Consider the following 15,676-nt stretch of genomic DNA (forward strand, 5'->3'; position numbering starts at 1 on the left):
TTTATTTTTATCTTACTTTTATAGTGAAGAAAAAATGTTGTAAGATTTACTAACTTTAAAATTATATGATACTTGATAACATTAACATGAAATTAAATTGTTTTTACTTGAATAATCAAATTTCATGAAATAAAATGTTAAGGAGGATTTAGGAGATTTAACACGAACGAAAAGTAAAATGATATCGGAGATGAATGCACCTGAAATGCAATGCACTTCATGGATCGACTTCACGATTATATGGCTCACCAACTGTGAAGAATATTTCTATGTAGGCTATGTAATTCAAATCGTTGCCATTGTTTTTCATTTATTCCTTATTAATCAAATCGTTCAAAATTTAAAATATCTATTCGCATAGCTACTACTCTATATATATATATATATAGTTAAAAAATAAAGAAAAATTTTGAGTTTCTATAAAATATTTTATTGTATGAATGAATGGTTGAAAATCAGTATATATAAAAAAGTTTGAAAAGAATTATTGACAAACAGAGGATTAGTTCAACTTAAAGGAACCATTTAGAGCATCTCTAAAAAACACTTTAATACATGCAACACCCTCTATTTTAAAGAGTTAACTCATGAAATTATGCTTCAAAAGACTTTTTAAATTAACATTTTCATTTAGAATGTGTGTTTGACTCTCCAAATTCACTCTTTATAATTAAAAATTCAAAGTATTTCAAATTTCAATGTAGGAAAATATTAAAATAATCTAGAGAAAAGGTAGTTAAAATAAAAGATAGAGAAAATAATAAATATTTTTTGAGAGTAGTAAAATTAAATTTATGTTTGAGCCACATTATTTCCATCAAAATACATTTTTCACCAGTGATTTGACCAATTTCAATAACACATTTTTCATTAAAATAATATTACATATAAATTCAAAAAATTTCTTTATTTTTTAACCAAATATATATATATATATATATATTTTTTATATATATATATATATATTTTTTTGCCAATGATGAAGTTCAAACGAGGGCTAAGTGTTAAATACAAAGAGTTTGTTGGAATATTTCAAAATTTCGACTCTTTAAATTTATAGATCTTTTTTAAAAGAATAGAATATATTCTTTAAAAATAGTGAGATTCTTTAAGATGTTCTTGGCAGTGTTTTTACGTCAAGCCATCAATGCTCGAGCTTTTGGTCAAATGGAGCCCACTGTTTGAATGAATAAATTGCTAAAAAAATGATTTCTTTTACATCCATTAGTAGGACAAAACGAACTTTGTCAATGATGTCACTATTGTTGACTTCTTTTATCTGTGTTTGTTGACAAAGTTAGCCACTTTTTACATTGAGATGAGATTAGATGAAATAAACATCACGATTCACGGGTACCACCTAAGCGGACCAAAAAATGGTATTCTGCAACAAAAGCATTGCAAGACGCACTTGATGTTGATCTCCAACAAAAATGCTTAACAAACAAGGATTAAAAATAGGATGATTTGACAGCGTGTGATTGAATGTTTTTATTTATCATTTTCCCCAATTTCTAGTGAAAACATATCCAGTGTTATTTGGGGAAAAAATCTATCACTAACTCTAACTGTGTAGTATGATTGCATCTCGAAAGGCCAACTATAAAGATTTGGTATTTCCTGCAAAAATGTCAACTTGTTTACGAGTAATAGTTGAAGTGTTTATATATTAGCTAGTGTTTTACCTAACCGATGCAAATCCTCCTAATAAAATGAAAAAATAAAATTAAAAAATTAGATGGGGTAAAACTTCTTGAACTAAGAAAAAAACACGATTTTATTTGAGCTTTATGAGTAGTATTGAGTCTTAGTTTTTTCTTTTTTAATAATTAAGACAGAGTTATATTTTAAAATTTTATACCTTTTAAAAGGAGTAATCTCTTATATAGTGGTTAATATTTCATAATTAACACAGGTAAGATTTACCCTTAAAGATGCATTCTGATTCTCTCCCTCTCTCAAGACAATTTATGTAATGATTTCCTTGGAAAGTTTTTTAAGAATCAAAAGAGAGGATTTAATAAATATTTATAATATTAAATAAGAAAAGTTCAGACTGAACTTCAAGCTTCCTAATAATATGTGAAGAAAATGGTATCACCAAGGTTTAGTAACAAAATGAGCAATTTTTATTTTTTTTTAAACATTTTCATGGCATGATGGTAGGTTGAACTAAGTTAAAGGTCGATAACCAAGTAAAATTTTGTTGAACGCTAAGTGACCGCATATGAAATTTATCCTTCTATAATAATTCAAAAGTATCAATATAAGTCCTTGTTTGAGACTCATTCTCTACAAATTCATTTTTCTTCTCAAATTCATATTTATAACTACATATTCTTTGAATAAAATAAGCCCCCGTTTGGCCCCCATTAATTTCTATTACATTTTTCTCTCTCTTATTTTCAACTGCACAATCTTTCATAAAATAATATTATACATAAATCGAAAACTTTTCATTTTATTTCAACCACTCATTTTTAAAAAAATTACTATTCCAACCATTTTCAACTCTACACAATGAGGACCAAACGGGGGCTAATTTTGCAAGTGAAATCATTTTTTTTTTTTTTCAATTATGCATTCTTTAAAAATCGCTATTACAAAAATCAACGCAAACAAATGGCCAAAATGGATAAAATGACTACATAAAGTCAAACTTTGCACCGTTAGTCTAAAATCCATCTTTTTAAGGCGGCAGATACTTTTGCTCCCTACTAGTCCTAGTTTTTCAAGCTTGTCTAATGCAGTTTCTATTTTTTATAACTGAAAACCAGGAAGTAAATCCAATTCGTGATGGACGCCATTGAAGAAGTGGAAATACCAACAAGAGGTTTGTTTATTTGTCATTTTCCTTCACTTGATTTGATTTTCAGTAGAAAGTCTTTATTTGGTTGTTTCCTTAATGGTCATCCATTACTTCCCAAAGCAAAAGATTTCATCGTTGCAGCTATATTCCTCGATTTGAAATATTTGTTGCTGTTTCTTGTTTCTTTATCAGTGAAAGAATCAAATTCTGATGATCCAAGCCAAAGACAGCAACTTCCTGCAAAAAAACACTTGGGATGGTGGCTTCGCATATTTCTTTACACTGTCTTTCTCCTTGCTGGTCAATCTACAGCCACCCTCTTGGGAAGATTATATTATGATAAGGGTGGGAATAGCAAATGGATGGCAACATTAGTTCAATCAGCAGGCTTCCCTATCTTAATGCCCCTCTTACTATTCTTTCCACGATCCTCGGCCTCAGCCGAAGCCAGCGAGTCCGCCGCCGCCACCACCATCACCTCCCTTTTGTTGTTGTACTTATTCTTTGGGCTACTCTTGGCAGGTGACAACATGATGTATTCATATGGACTTTTGTATCTTCCTGTCTCTACATATTCCCTCGTATGTGCAACTCAACTAGCTTTCAATGCCCTCTTCTCCTTTCTACTGAATTCCCAAAAGTTTACTGCTTTGACATTCAACTCTCTTGTGCTAGTCACAATCTCTGCGACCCTTTTAGCAGTTCATCCAGACTCTGCAGATAGTACAACCCAAGCCTCCAAATCCAAGTACATAATTGGTTTCCTATGCACACTCGGCGCATCAGCCACATATTCTCTCTACCTCTCCCTATTAGAGCTATCTTTCAAGAAAATAATCAAGAGGGAAACATTTGATGCTGTTCTTGATATGCAAATCTACCCATCACTTGTTGCAACTTGTGCCTCTATTGTGGGACTTTTTGCTAGTGGAGAATGGATAAATTTGAGAGCAGAAATGAAAGGGTTCCAAAAAGGTAAGGTTTCCTATGTTATGACGTTGGTTTGGACTGCAATAACATGGCAAATATCTTCTGTGGGTTTGTTGGGTTTGATTTTCGAGGTATCGTCTTTATTTTCTAATGTTATTAGTACTGTGTCACTGCCCATTATTCCAATACTTGCTGTTATATTTTTCCATGACAAAATGGACGGGGTGAAAGTCATGGCCCTGCTGCTAGCTATTTGGGGCTTTCTTTCTTATGTGTATCAGCACTATCTTGATGAATTTAAACGTCAGTCATCCAAACCAGTTGCTAATGAAATGCAATGTTGAGAGTCCACTGATTCTCGGAACAAATTTAAAGTTCATTCGATATAGAACTGTTATATTCTAAATTTTTTGCTTCTTGTAATAGTTGAATGGAATTATATAGTTGGCCTCTCCGCTACTTTACAGATCTTTCAGACATTATGTGTAAGGACCTTCCCATTGTTTTTATATTTCCCCTTGCACCATAGTGTTGTCTCTGGTTTTCGTCTTGTGCTTTAGTCTTTTCTTCTCATTGCTATTCAAAATTTTAATAAGACACTGCTGAAAACTCACATGTTTAAATGTTCTTGAAAAATTTTGTCCCAGTCAAACTCGTGCTCAAATGAGAAATTCAAACCCAGGTTGTATCGATATGGTGCACAAATTTTAGTCCCTTTAAAGCAACTTCATCTTCTCTCCATCGCTATGTATCATTCCCTTCATTTAAATGTTAAATTTTTGCATAAATCATGGAATTTCATCTGCTCAATCTCAAAATCAATAGAACCCCTGCTTCATAGTATTTCATAACTTCGAGTTCACAAATAAGATCAAGCGACTAAGGCAATTATCAAGTTGGTATTCTCTATAACTCACCAATATTCTTCTTGAACTGGAAAAAACATTCATACTGCACTGAAGATAGCAAAGATTTCACACACACTCCAGAAATTTGAGTGGAAAGAATTAAGAATAGGAAAAACGAGAAGCAAACCAAATACGTCATCAATATGTCACCTCACAAAAATTTCCATAACCAACCACCTAAGTAACAAGATGGAAATTCAGTGCGTGATTGCCTCACATTACAAGACCATCACTAACGACGAGAACCACGAAGACCATGTTACAGGACAGAACCCTCCAATATCAAAATGTCCAAAGAATTGTGGGGGTTTCATCAATCCCATTCCACTAGTTCAAGATTCCACTGCCATTGATTATAAAAATGCATTTGCAATCCATAAAGAATTGACAAATTATCTGTATGATGCCTGAAATTGGCTGGTATTGTTAATGCAAGCACTATCCATATTAAAAATTGAAGTTTCTTGACAGTCTTTATCTAGGTGACAGAAAGCCATATGCATTGTTCATGTTTCATATCAACAACTGGTAATCAAGCCTAATATGGCAAGATGCACATGCTCCCAAACACATCTTTGTAGCCCATCACCTCAGTGACAAGAATTAGAAGTCATTCATTTGTTCCCTCACATACCAACACTAGAAATAAAAGCCAAGATCTTTTGGGTGATAATTTCATCAGATTGAACCCACCCTCCCAGATCAAAATGTAGAAAGAAATCAGGATGTTTTGTCCAAATTATTCCACAAACTCGAGATTTCCAACAACCCTAATTATTAAGATTTGGATTCTATCTTAAAAGGCCAATGTTGTTAGGAGTAATAGCTCAAGCCCTTTAATCTTGGGCTATATTTCGGTAATTAGTCAATGTGGAATTTGTCTCTTAACATGTTTCCGCAAGATGATGGCCCATTTAAGTATACCAATCTTGAAACTCGCACGTTCACTTTTTTAGTCTTAATCGGATTGAATTACTAAATGAAGCATAATAGATTCTAATACTATATTAAAATTTAAAGTTATCTTAAAATGTCAACTTTGTTAAGAGAAGTAGGTCAAGCCTTTAAAGGTTGGTCTATATTTCATGGTGGGACTTATCCCTTAAATGGAAATATGCAAATCCAATCAATAAAGAAAGAATATGACTAAAATGTACGTGTGGAGTGAATGACACCAGAAGTTGGGTAGTGTCAATTGAATAGATAATCAATCATGAACCGAGTTAATGGAGTCACTAGTATGTGCATCTTGAAGTCCTGTCCTGTCCTGTCTAGATTATAGATTGTTTATGTTTCATATCAAGGATTTGTAAAAAGGCCTAATATGATCTTTATGGTCATCTCGGCCCAAGGAAAATCATCAAACAGTTTATGTGCCTTAATCCCCAAATCACTTGAGTGTGCTAATCACAACTAGCCTGCACCATAAAGTCCCATGTATGTTCTATTCTCAATTTCAATGATCTAAGCCTAAGAAATCCCTATCCACCAAAATCTATATATATAATCAATCTATAAAGAAAACCCTACTACAAAGAATGATACTACGCATTTCCAACAAAGATAAACATAACAAGATTCAAACCTATTAACACATAAAAGCAAATATTAATCCAAACAACAAAGCCAATTCACTTTGTTTCAGAGTTATGTATGCTTAATAAATGTCACCGAATTGTTTCAATCTTTTCATGAATTTTTATTACTTGATATTGACGTCGGCTTCTTTGGGAGTCTTGGCAGTGATAGACAGGGCATGTAATCCAGACTGGAGTTCATCCGACAAGAGATCATACACCATACGGTGTCGTTTAACGAGTGTCTGGCCGTCAAATTTGCTTGAAACAATGTTAACGTTGAAATGGGTCTCGGTTGCGCCGCTGTCTTTGACAGCAGCGTGGCCGGCATGCTGGTACGACACATCCTCCACCTCCAACAAGGCGGCTTCCAGCGCCGCTAGCTTCGTCTTGATCCTGCTTGCCCGTGACAGCAAAGCCCGCGATGCCATTTGCACTCACTGCGTGGGATTTCAGATTTCTTCGTATCAATGGCGTAAATTCCCTAGCCCTTTTTGCTTCACAGCAATTGTATATTTCAATAAAAAAATTCGATTTTGATGGAACCTTTCATCACTGTTCCCAGACTATGCTACTTCGAACACTTGGGTCCCCAATATAATATTAATTGCATTCAGATCCTCATACATTTACTTTTGGTGTAGTTAGACTAATTGTTTGGAAAATGTCGAAAATCTCGTTAAAATAGAACATATTCTGCACGTGACCACTAATGTAGAAAGGTTAATTTTGTCAAATCATTATATTTATTAACAAGTAGATGAAAAAAGGAAATGAAAAATAAAAGAAAAAAGATTATTACCCTTGGCATGGACGTATTATTATTATTATTATTATTATTTATTTTACATATTTTCAAATAAAATCATTTAAAATGGTGTATAAAATTCAAAATCTGAACCAAACAGTTTAAAACAGATTGAGAAAAACTTAAACCTGTACAAAACAATTTTGTTTGATAACTACAATTTCTTCATTTTTTTTCCTTCCAATTCACTACAATGGAACTTATTTATTGAGAGGAAATACAAAAAGATGGTCAGGCATAAGGGTAATGCCATGGTCCACTCGATTCAATCCTCGTAGCTTTCGCCTTACACGTCCCTAACAGATAAAATCAATCAAATCCTATTTTGTAAATTCATTTTCATTATCGTTGTCGCAAACTATCGACAAAATTCTGCACGTAATGCGAGATCACGATGAGAAACAATTGTCTCAGGAATAACCATGTCATCCTTACGAGTGGTCTCCATTGTGTCTCAAAAATCATTGACATAGTGATCTCTTCCACCCGAATCTTTATATTCGCATGCGGCGGCATTCCTCCTCACTAAAAGTCACGCAAAGATGAATCATATGCATATTGTTCAATTCAAGTAGATAATTTACTTCAACATTAGAAGAAACCTTCATAAGTGGAATCGGAATGAATGAATACTTGTTGATTTAAATATCAATTCCATATTGTACTGAGAGAGATCGACATTCAGTTTGTTTTGTAAATTATGGTACGTTCCCACATATGTTGTACTTGATGTTATGAAAATTGGAATACCACCACGTATATCACTCTTCCATTTTCATATCCATCGTTCTTTTTTATCCAATTCGAAATCATCAAAAGTAACAAATCAGAATTACAACTATATCTGCATGATGAAACAAAATTTTTAATTATAATAGAAAAATAGTCTAAAAATCGGTTCAACCACTGAGAAAAAGAAATTTATTCAAAAAAATTATGGCGGGTTGTGTTAACAGTCGGCCCAGCCAGCTATTAACGATCTGTAAATTTACCCTGCAAAATGATAAAAGGCCCCCTTACTAGAAAGGCCTGAAGAACAAAAATCTGAAAGACAAATATTGGAGTCGGTTGCCTAAGGCTATTAACAGCTAGCTGTTAAGGTTGCCCGAAAATTAACGTTGCCATGAATCTAATCTAAAAGAATATATGTGCGGATGAATTTTTCTTCTTCTTTATGTTTAAAAAATTTATCTACATGTTAATTTATATCGAAACAAGATTTATCAATTTAAAACATATACAAATTTAACGAAAAAAAAATTAAACGTACGTAAATATATTTCTAGATTTGAAATGATTGATATAAGAAAAATATTTTTTTGTTTAGCGTTCTATAAATTTATGAGATTTTGATATAGAAGTAGATGAAAGATGACAAAGTTTTTATTTGTGTTAGAATAAACAGATAATAAAAGTTAGTTAGTTTTGAAATTTTAAGTGTGAAGCGTTAGATTTTCATTTGTAAACTAGATGAGGAGTAATATTATTTTTTAAACAATAATAAAAATTAAAATTTGGATTTTAAACTAAATGAAAGTTAACAATTAGTTATAACCACATATTTTATACGACCTACCACTTTTCAATCATACATTTCATTAACTTTTATCAAATTTTACTAAAAGTTTGATTTAATCCCCCACTAAACATAGGCAAAATTTCATGATGTGTCACATGTTTAAAAGCTGGAGAAGCTTTTGGTCAATTTGTAGTCTTTCAATTTTGTCGAGGACTTCGATGTAACTATAAAGAAATATATTTATTGGTGGGAAAATGATGATTTAAGATTGAAAAGTAACAAGTAAAAACCAAAGATTCTAACGTACCAAATTCGGAGGAACACTAACCTTCGATCCAATTCGTTTGGGGAAAAAGGTTAAAATATTAAATTTGCCCCTCACGTTAAAAAAGAGAGAGAAAGAGGGAAATCAAGAATCTATCGACTCAAGTTTGATTTTCAGGTTAAAACTTCATTTTCATCTTCGTCACTAATATTCAAGGTTATATTCTACTTTAATGGTTTATTTCTTTTTTTATTTTGTTTGGGTAGTTTATATATCTTTAATTTTTTACTTGTAATGTTATGGATCATGTTATTTATACTTTTAATATGTGTATTGAGATTTACATGTGTTAAAAATGGAAGAATATGTGAAAATGGAGAGAAAATGGCTAAAAATGGAGGTCGGGGATGGGGCTATCGTGCCTAGGTTCCGCCTCACCAACCTCGGGTTGGAGAGGATGAAGCAACATGAGAATGAATTCTTATCGACCTTGCTTTGTTTCTGTGTTTTTTTTTTTAAAATGAAATGTAGTATATAATTGTGCGGTGAAATAATTTTTTTCTTGCTTATTGGTAGTATATTGATTATTTGGGTTTCTATGTATTATGCATTGTTCCATAATATCCATTTTCAGTTATTAACATTTATAAGCTATTGCAGGATGTAGTATGCTCTTGAAATTGAATTGAGAGAACACTCGAGGAAAGTTGCATCCATTGTAATTATTTGAGTTTTAAGAAGGTGTTGGGTGGACTTGACGAGAATCACAAAGTTTTAACGGGCCGATCATGCCTTGAAAGCTATACTCAATAAGATGCATGCAATTCTCTAGACAAATCATTGACGGCTTGTTACTTCGTTTGATTAAGCTAGCCAAAGGTGATGTGTTGTAATTTGAGTTCACGAATGGGAAGATAGCCCAATTCTCAATATTTGAGTTTGTCCTCGTAGGGGTTAAACTCAAGAAGTGATGTGAAGCCCAATATTCAATGGAATAAAAGAATGTTAATGTTTATTTTCTTATTACGATTTTACTGCTTTCAGTAATATATAATTATAGTTTCTAATTCTCAACACATATTAGAAAATATATATAAATAACTGTGACTTTAGGTGGAGGGCTAAGTTAACTAAAGCAATTAGAATTCCCAATAACTAGAAGATGCAAGGCACTCTATATGAGTAATCTAAAGTTAACATATGGTGATCAAGGAGGGGCAAGAGCTTTTTGGTATATAGGTGACATGACGGAATGAAAAAGAAAAATGGCGGATGATGTGTAAATTTATTTAGGGAATGGCCTCTCATCTTTTCAAGTAATCATTGTATCCCATATTCTTCATCTTATGTCATGGCGGCAATGGGCCGAGCAAGTCCACGAGTTCAGTTTGCGACGAGCCGAGTTTAAACTTGTTCAAGTATGAGCTGAGCTCGTGAGTTCACAAGCCAAGCCCAAGAGCTCAAGATTTTAAATTTTTAAAAAAAAATTTGGACTTTTTTGTTCACATATTTTATGTGGGCTCATGAACTTTAGGCTCGTGGACCATGCCCACGAGCCATTCGCGAGCTCGACAAGTCGAGCCTTGCTCGGCTCAACGAGTGAACCCCCGCTCGACTTAGGTTAGGCTCGTCTCGAAACGAGCCCAAACCATCCATGGGCCTAGCTTTGACGAGCTGAGATGACAAGCGGATGAACTACTCGACCCTTTTGCCCCCCTAATCTTATGTCATCCTTATTGGTCTGCCTTGCTCATATATACGACAAGGGACAAATGAAGTAGTTCATTATTGGCAAAATATGCATGTATTAGTTTCTAAAAATTGTGTTGGAATAGATAGGCTCACATTATTTCTCGCAAACATTTTGGCTTTTGATATTTTTTATTAATTCCATGTTTGGCTCATGTATATAAATTATTTATAAATATTTAAGTATTTTTTCACATATTTCAAGGTCCACAAATACTACTCGTTACTATTTCTATCTATTTATAATTTAAACATTTTATTCCAAACATGCTCTGAATAAAGTTCATATTTTGTCTTCAAAAAAATATTATTCTTCATTTCAACTACCAAATTATTGTAAATTTATGAGATAATTATTGTTGAGTGTTTATTCTTATCAGGATGCTTAGATAAGTATTATTTAGTCTAGAAGAATGTAGTATATTTAGATTGTAAATCCCATTGGAATGCTATAAATATGGTTTATTGATATAATAATATACACATGAGTTTTGATTCTCTCTTCTTTTCTCTCAATATTCTATTATATCGATCTTACTTATCTCTTAATTTTATAGCACGTTATCATCATGAAAGAGATGAACCACAATAGAGAGAAATTTTGAGATCAACAATGTAGAAAATTTGTAGAATCTGGACAGCCTAAGCACATATGGTCAACGTTAATATCGCATCATTTCATAGTTCGATCATCATGAAATTTGTATTAGACGTTCATATCTCATCGTTCTTCAAATATATTGATTAAGATAAAAATCAACCAGTTCATTTATGATAAATAATTGCGTGACCAGTAACAAATTTTTAAAGCACTATAAATTTTTTTCAAATTTAATCATAGAAAAATATGAAATTTATCAATTATTTAAGGTTCTCTAAAACTTTCGTTTCCCAACAATAGTTTATAATATTTCTATCACGTTCGAAATATTTTTTTAGATTTGTCAAATTTAAGTCTATCCTTTAAAAAAAAAAAAAAATTATTATGTTATATATCATATTTATGAAGTCTTAGATTGATTAAATATTTTAATTTAACTAATACTCCGAAGAAGTATATGTTTATATTATGGTATAGTACGGTATTATAGCTCCTGAAGAGCACAATTTTATAATCTTTAATATTATCGAAAAATATATAATATGCATAATTATTTTAATAGAGCACAAATATTTAATGATATATATACTGCTAAAGAATCATAACTATAAATTGTAATTATTATAAACAAATATGGCGTTGATGTTTTTGAAAAAACACAATCCACATCATATAGATATTTTAGAAGAATACCATTTATTGCTATTAATATTTTAGAAAAATATTTTATTGCTCTTGAGGAAGCAGAATATAAATATTTTTAAAAAATAATAATTTCAAATGTATATCATATTAATGTCTAATCTCATGAAGAGGTATTACCTAAATATGAATTTTATGAATAAATATTTGCCTTGAAGGAATGTTTGCAACAACTTTAGTGCTATTGACTATGCACTAGTATTTGATATATTATATTGATTCTGCATAACATTGTCATGGATTAAAATGTGTGGGCATTTATATTAATTTTATATCATGGATGAAGTTATTGATCATCCACTTATCTTATTGTTCTTTAGTCCTTTATTAATTATGATAAACTAACAACAGAAAATATTTGTTTACTCATTTAATTATTGGTATCCAATGTATTCCCATCATCTTGTTAGGAACTCCTCGAAAGAGATATGGATAAATAATTCAAGCTAACATAATATAATATTAGATTCTGCACATCTCGTTGTAGGTTTCAAAAGACCTAGCCCCTGTTTGGTTTGAATTAAAATCTCAGGTTAAAGTCAAAAATTAATTTTAATTGCACATTTCATGAGATCCACAACTTTTCAACCACACATTTTTTAAACTTTTATCAATATTTACAAAAAATATGATTTTGATCTTAACCAAATAAGGGCCTAATATTATGTTACTCACTTTATTTTAATTTATACTATTTAAATATAAGAACAATAGTAAAAATATTTTATCTGACCAAAAGTTCAAAAAGTTAATTTTTGGCACGATTGGCCAGACTATCTCAAATAAAAATGATAAAAAATAATAAGAAATTTGAATAGATGTTAACTGAAGAATCAAAAGATTCTTCAATCCAATGAATTCACATTTAATGCTTGTTCTCTGTGTCATAAATTAATCATTGATCATCACTAGTTGAAGCTAAGACTAAATTTCTATAATCTTGAAAATTATTTAAGGTGATAAATGAATTATGTCACCCTTTATATTGACTATCTAGATATAACTTGTATCTAATAGATACATTTACTAACTGATTGCATGACATCCGCAATCTGAAATTTACGATATTTACCTGCTCAAATTTTAAATGATGAGCATAATATTCATATTATACCATCAAGGCAATGTGTCTTATCAACATTAGTGAATTTACATCCCAACACCTCTTGCGAATTGTTAAACAATTAGAATTCATTATAAAATGTTTCCATTTCTTCTTAAAGACAGATATTTTATGAGTAATAACCTTTATACTTATTATGCCAACATCAAAGTTCTTCCAGCTTTACTTGAATTATGATTAGAACCAAATATTCCCAGCTAATGATTTTTTATTTTTTTTATAGTGCAATATATGTGTAATTGATCCATCACAGTGCATTGAGATGGACATTAAAGAATTCTGAAAATAGAAGTTTAATTTGAACCCTTAAGAAATATTTCAAGCCATAACATGTGATATTTTATAATATAATTTGTTGACTATCAATTTCATCGGACAATTTTTTCAGTATTAGGGTGAGGAATTAAGAAGCGAAAAATATTACACTTATTGTATTATTATATTATCGAGTTCACCTCAAAAGATAATTCTAAAGAAAAGTTCGAAAGATAATTTATTTAGATGCATTTATTAAAATCTCACACACTAGTTTTATATGAACCAACACGAATTAAAGTCCTAAAAGGATAATTTATTAGATTAATTCATGGCATACCTAAAACATAATGATATTTAATTCTAAGATAAAAATCTCTAAAAGAAAATAGAGAAAATAGTAAAGATAATTCCAACAGAAGAGGTTCAAGTAGTTGAAATATTAAAAATCGAGATATCTCAATAAGTTTCTTGAACAAGTGAAGTGAAAATTTGGTCCTAGCTAGTGGAACAAGAAAGACATGGGTGAGTGTGCCTTGGAGCCTTTCTATCTAACTCTCAAGGAGAAATACATAGAATCGAAACAAAAAAGTTATCAAAAACACTTTTGCATAGGTGTGTCGCTTCATATTATGCGAGGATATAGAAATAAAGTCAAAGCATATTGATCAAAAATATCATTGGGCAAATAAAAGAATGCAATCCTATCAAATTGAACTTATTAGAGAAACTTGAAGTTTTAGGACTTGAAGTCGGATGAGTATATTTTATACACTTATTCGGGTTCTAAAATATGGACATCTCATAGTTTTTTTTAATAAAATTATGGCATAATTTATTACATAATGTGTTACTAGGTAAAACTCAATGAATGGAAGTGGAATTGAGAGAAAAAAAAGGAAGAAGAAGAAGAAGAAGGAAAAATCAATGAATAGAGGTAAGATTCAAAATTTGGAGACTAAAGTCTAAATACTTAAAAGTTGTATAAGACCTCATAATGAAGATTTGAGAATGCTAAAGTCAATTGAGAGCAATTAGAAATTTAAAAGGAGTGAAATATGATCAAAATATGGGCACAAATCAATTTTCAACTGCACAAATATGTTCCAGATTTTCAGGTCAAGATTGAAACCCAGTTTTAATGTAGTAAAGATTTGAAATGGAAAATGGCTATTTCAAGTAACATTGTAGATCTTCGAGTTATCTTTACAAACCAATTTGAATCATCTCCATTAGATATCGAGAGAAAAAGTTATGATAAAAATACTAAAAAAATGCAGTGCAGATTTTCACCTGAAAGGTGGCGCCTTGTTCCACAACATAGAGTTGTAGCATCGTAGCGCCATTCCAATGGCACTGAGGCAACACCTTGGGTGTATTTAGGACATATTTTTTGCCCTTCCTGAAGCTCATAAAAAAACTCTACATTTGACACAAATGTGAGAAGGAGTACAAATACAAGTTTTTAAGAGTTTTGAGGGGATAACACACATTGAGCGATAGATAATACAACTAGAGATTGAAGATCACATTTCAAGGGAAGAAAGCAGCAAGAAACTCAAGTTTTGAAATATTGATTGGAAAAAGAAGAAGATCTTAGTACAAGATAAATCTCTTATTCTACATCTTTATAGACTAAATATATGACTTAGGTGCTTAATCCCTTAATCCATGATTCACGACATTCTTTAACCGTATATATATGATACTTTGGGGTGTTTTAGGCAGTAAAAGAAATGATTTAAGATCGTGATGATTCCGTACATATGAAAAAGATTGTATCGAGTGCCTTTGACTTTTTGATACAAGCTTTGTGATGACCGAATGCTAGTGATTTAACCCCTGTAAATTTTGCTTTTCTTCTATAGAAAGATAAGCATTAGACTTATTCACTTACGTCTCATGCTTACACCTTTTAAAATCAAGTTAGCAAGTCCATAGGGGTGACTTGAAATTTGGTACCCTTTGGTATTTAAAATTCGGGGGGTTACCGACCCAAAACTCGCTAGAGGGGTCAAGAAAAGAAAAAAGACGAGGTCAAAATTGGCAAAAAAAAAAAAAAGGAGCTGATTGTGGGGACTCAGATAAGTAGTGGGTTTGAACCATTAGGTATAAACTTGATTGTTGAAACATTCATAATTGGGTAAATCATTTCATGAATAAATTATTGACGCTACCAGTCAGATTAAACCAAATTATAGTGGTATAAGGAATTGATAATCGAAACTTAACTGTAGAATTACACCTTTGAGAGAGAATGAATGAAACTATGTTTGGGGTATGTAAATCTCATGAGTGAAGAAATGAGATAATTGACCATGGTGGGAATCAAACCAACTTGTGAATGTACGGAGTAATATTTGATTCTACACACACACACACACACACGTGTTTTGCATGGATAAGTGGAAGTTAGCTATTGCATTATGA

General features: G+C 31.5%; 1 protein-coding gene across 2 annotated transcripts in view; it reads left to right on the forward strand.

The window, feature by feature from the left end:
• The window catches only part of LOC111378377 (probable purine permease 11), a 14,019-nt gene extending 7,167 nt beyond the window's left edge, over positions 1-6,852 (forward strand). Inside the window, exons 1-3 of one of the 2 annotated variants that reach the window (XM_023001569.1) lie at positions 2,689-2,833; positions 3,002-3,784; positions 6,391-6,852. In XM_023001569.1, coding sequence (XP_022857337.1) covers positions 2,797-2,833; positions 3,002-3,784; positions 6,391-6,764 — 1,194 coding nt within the window. In that variant the 5' untranslated portion in view covers positions 2,689-2,796 and the 3' untranslated portion in view covers positions 6,765-6,852. Of the gene's footprint in view, positions 1-2,688; positions 2,834-3,001; positions 3,785-6,390 lie in introns of those variants that run through there. The other variant, XM_023001570.1, reaches the window with a different exon arrangement.
• The last annotated feature ends 8,824 nt before the right edge of the window (positions 6,853-15,676 follow it).

This window comes from Olea europaea, unplaced genomic scaffold, assembly GCF_002742605.1.
Source record: "Olea europaea var. sylvestris unplaced genomic scaffold, O_europaea_v1 scaffold1807, whole genome shotgun sequence".
In the NCBI taxonomy this organism is placed as follows: Eukaryota; Viridiplantae; Streptophyta; class Magnoliopsida; order Lamiales; family Oleaceae; genus Olea; species Olea europaea.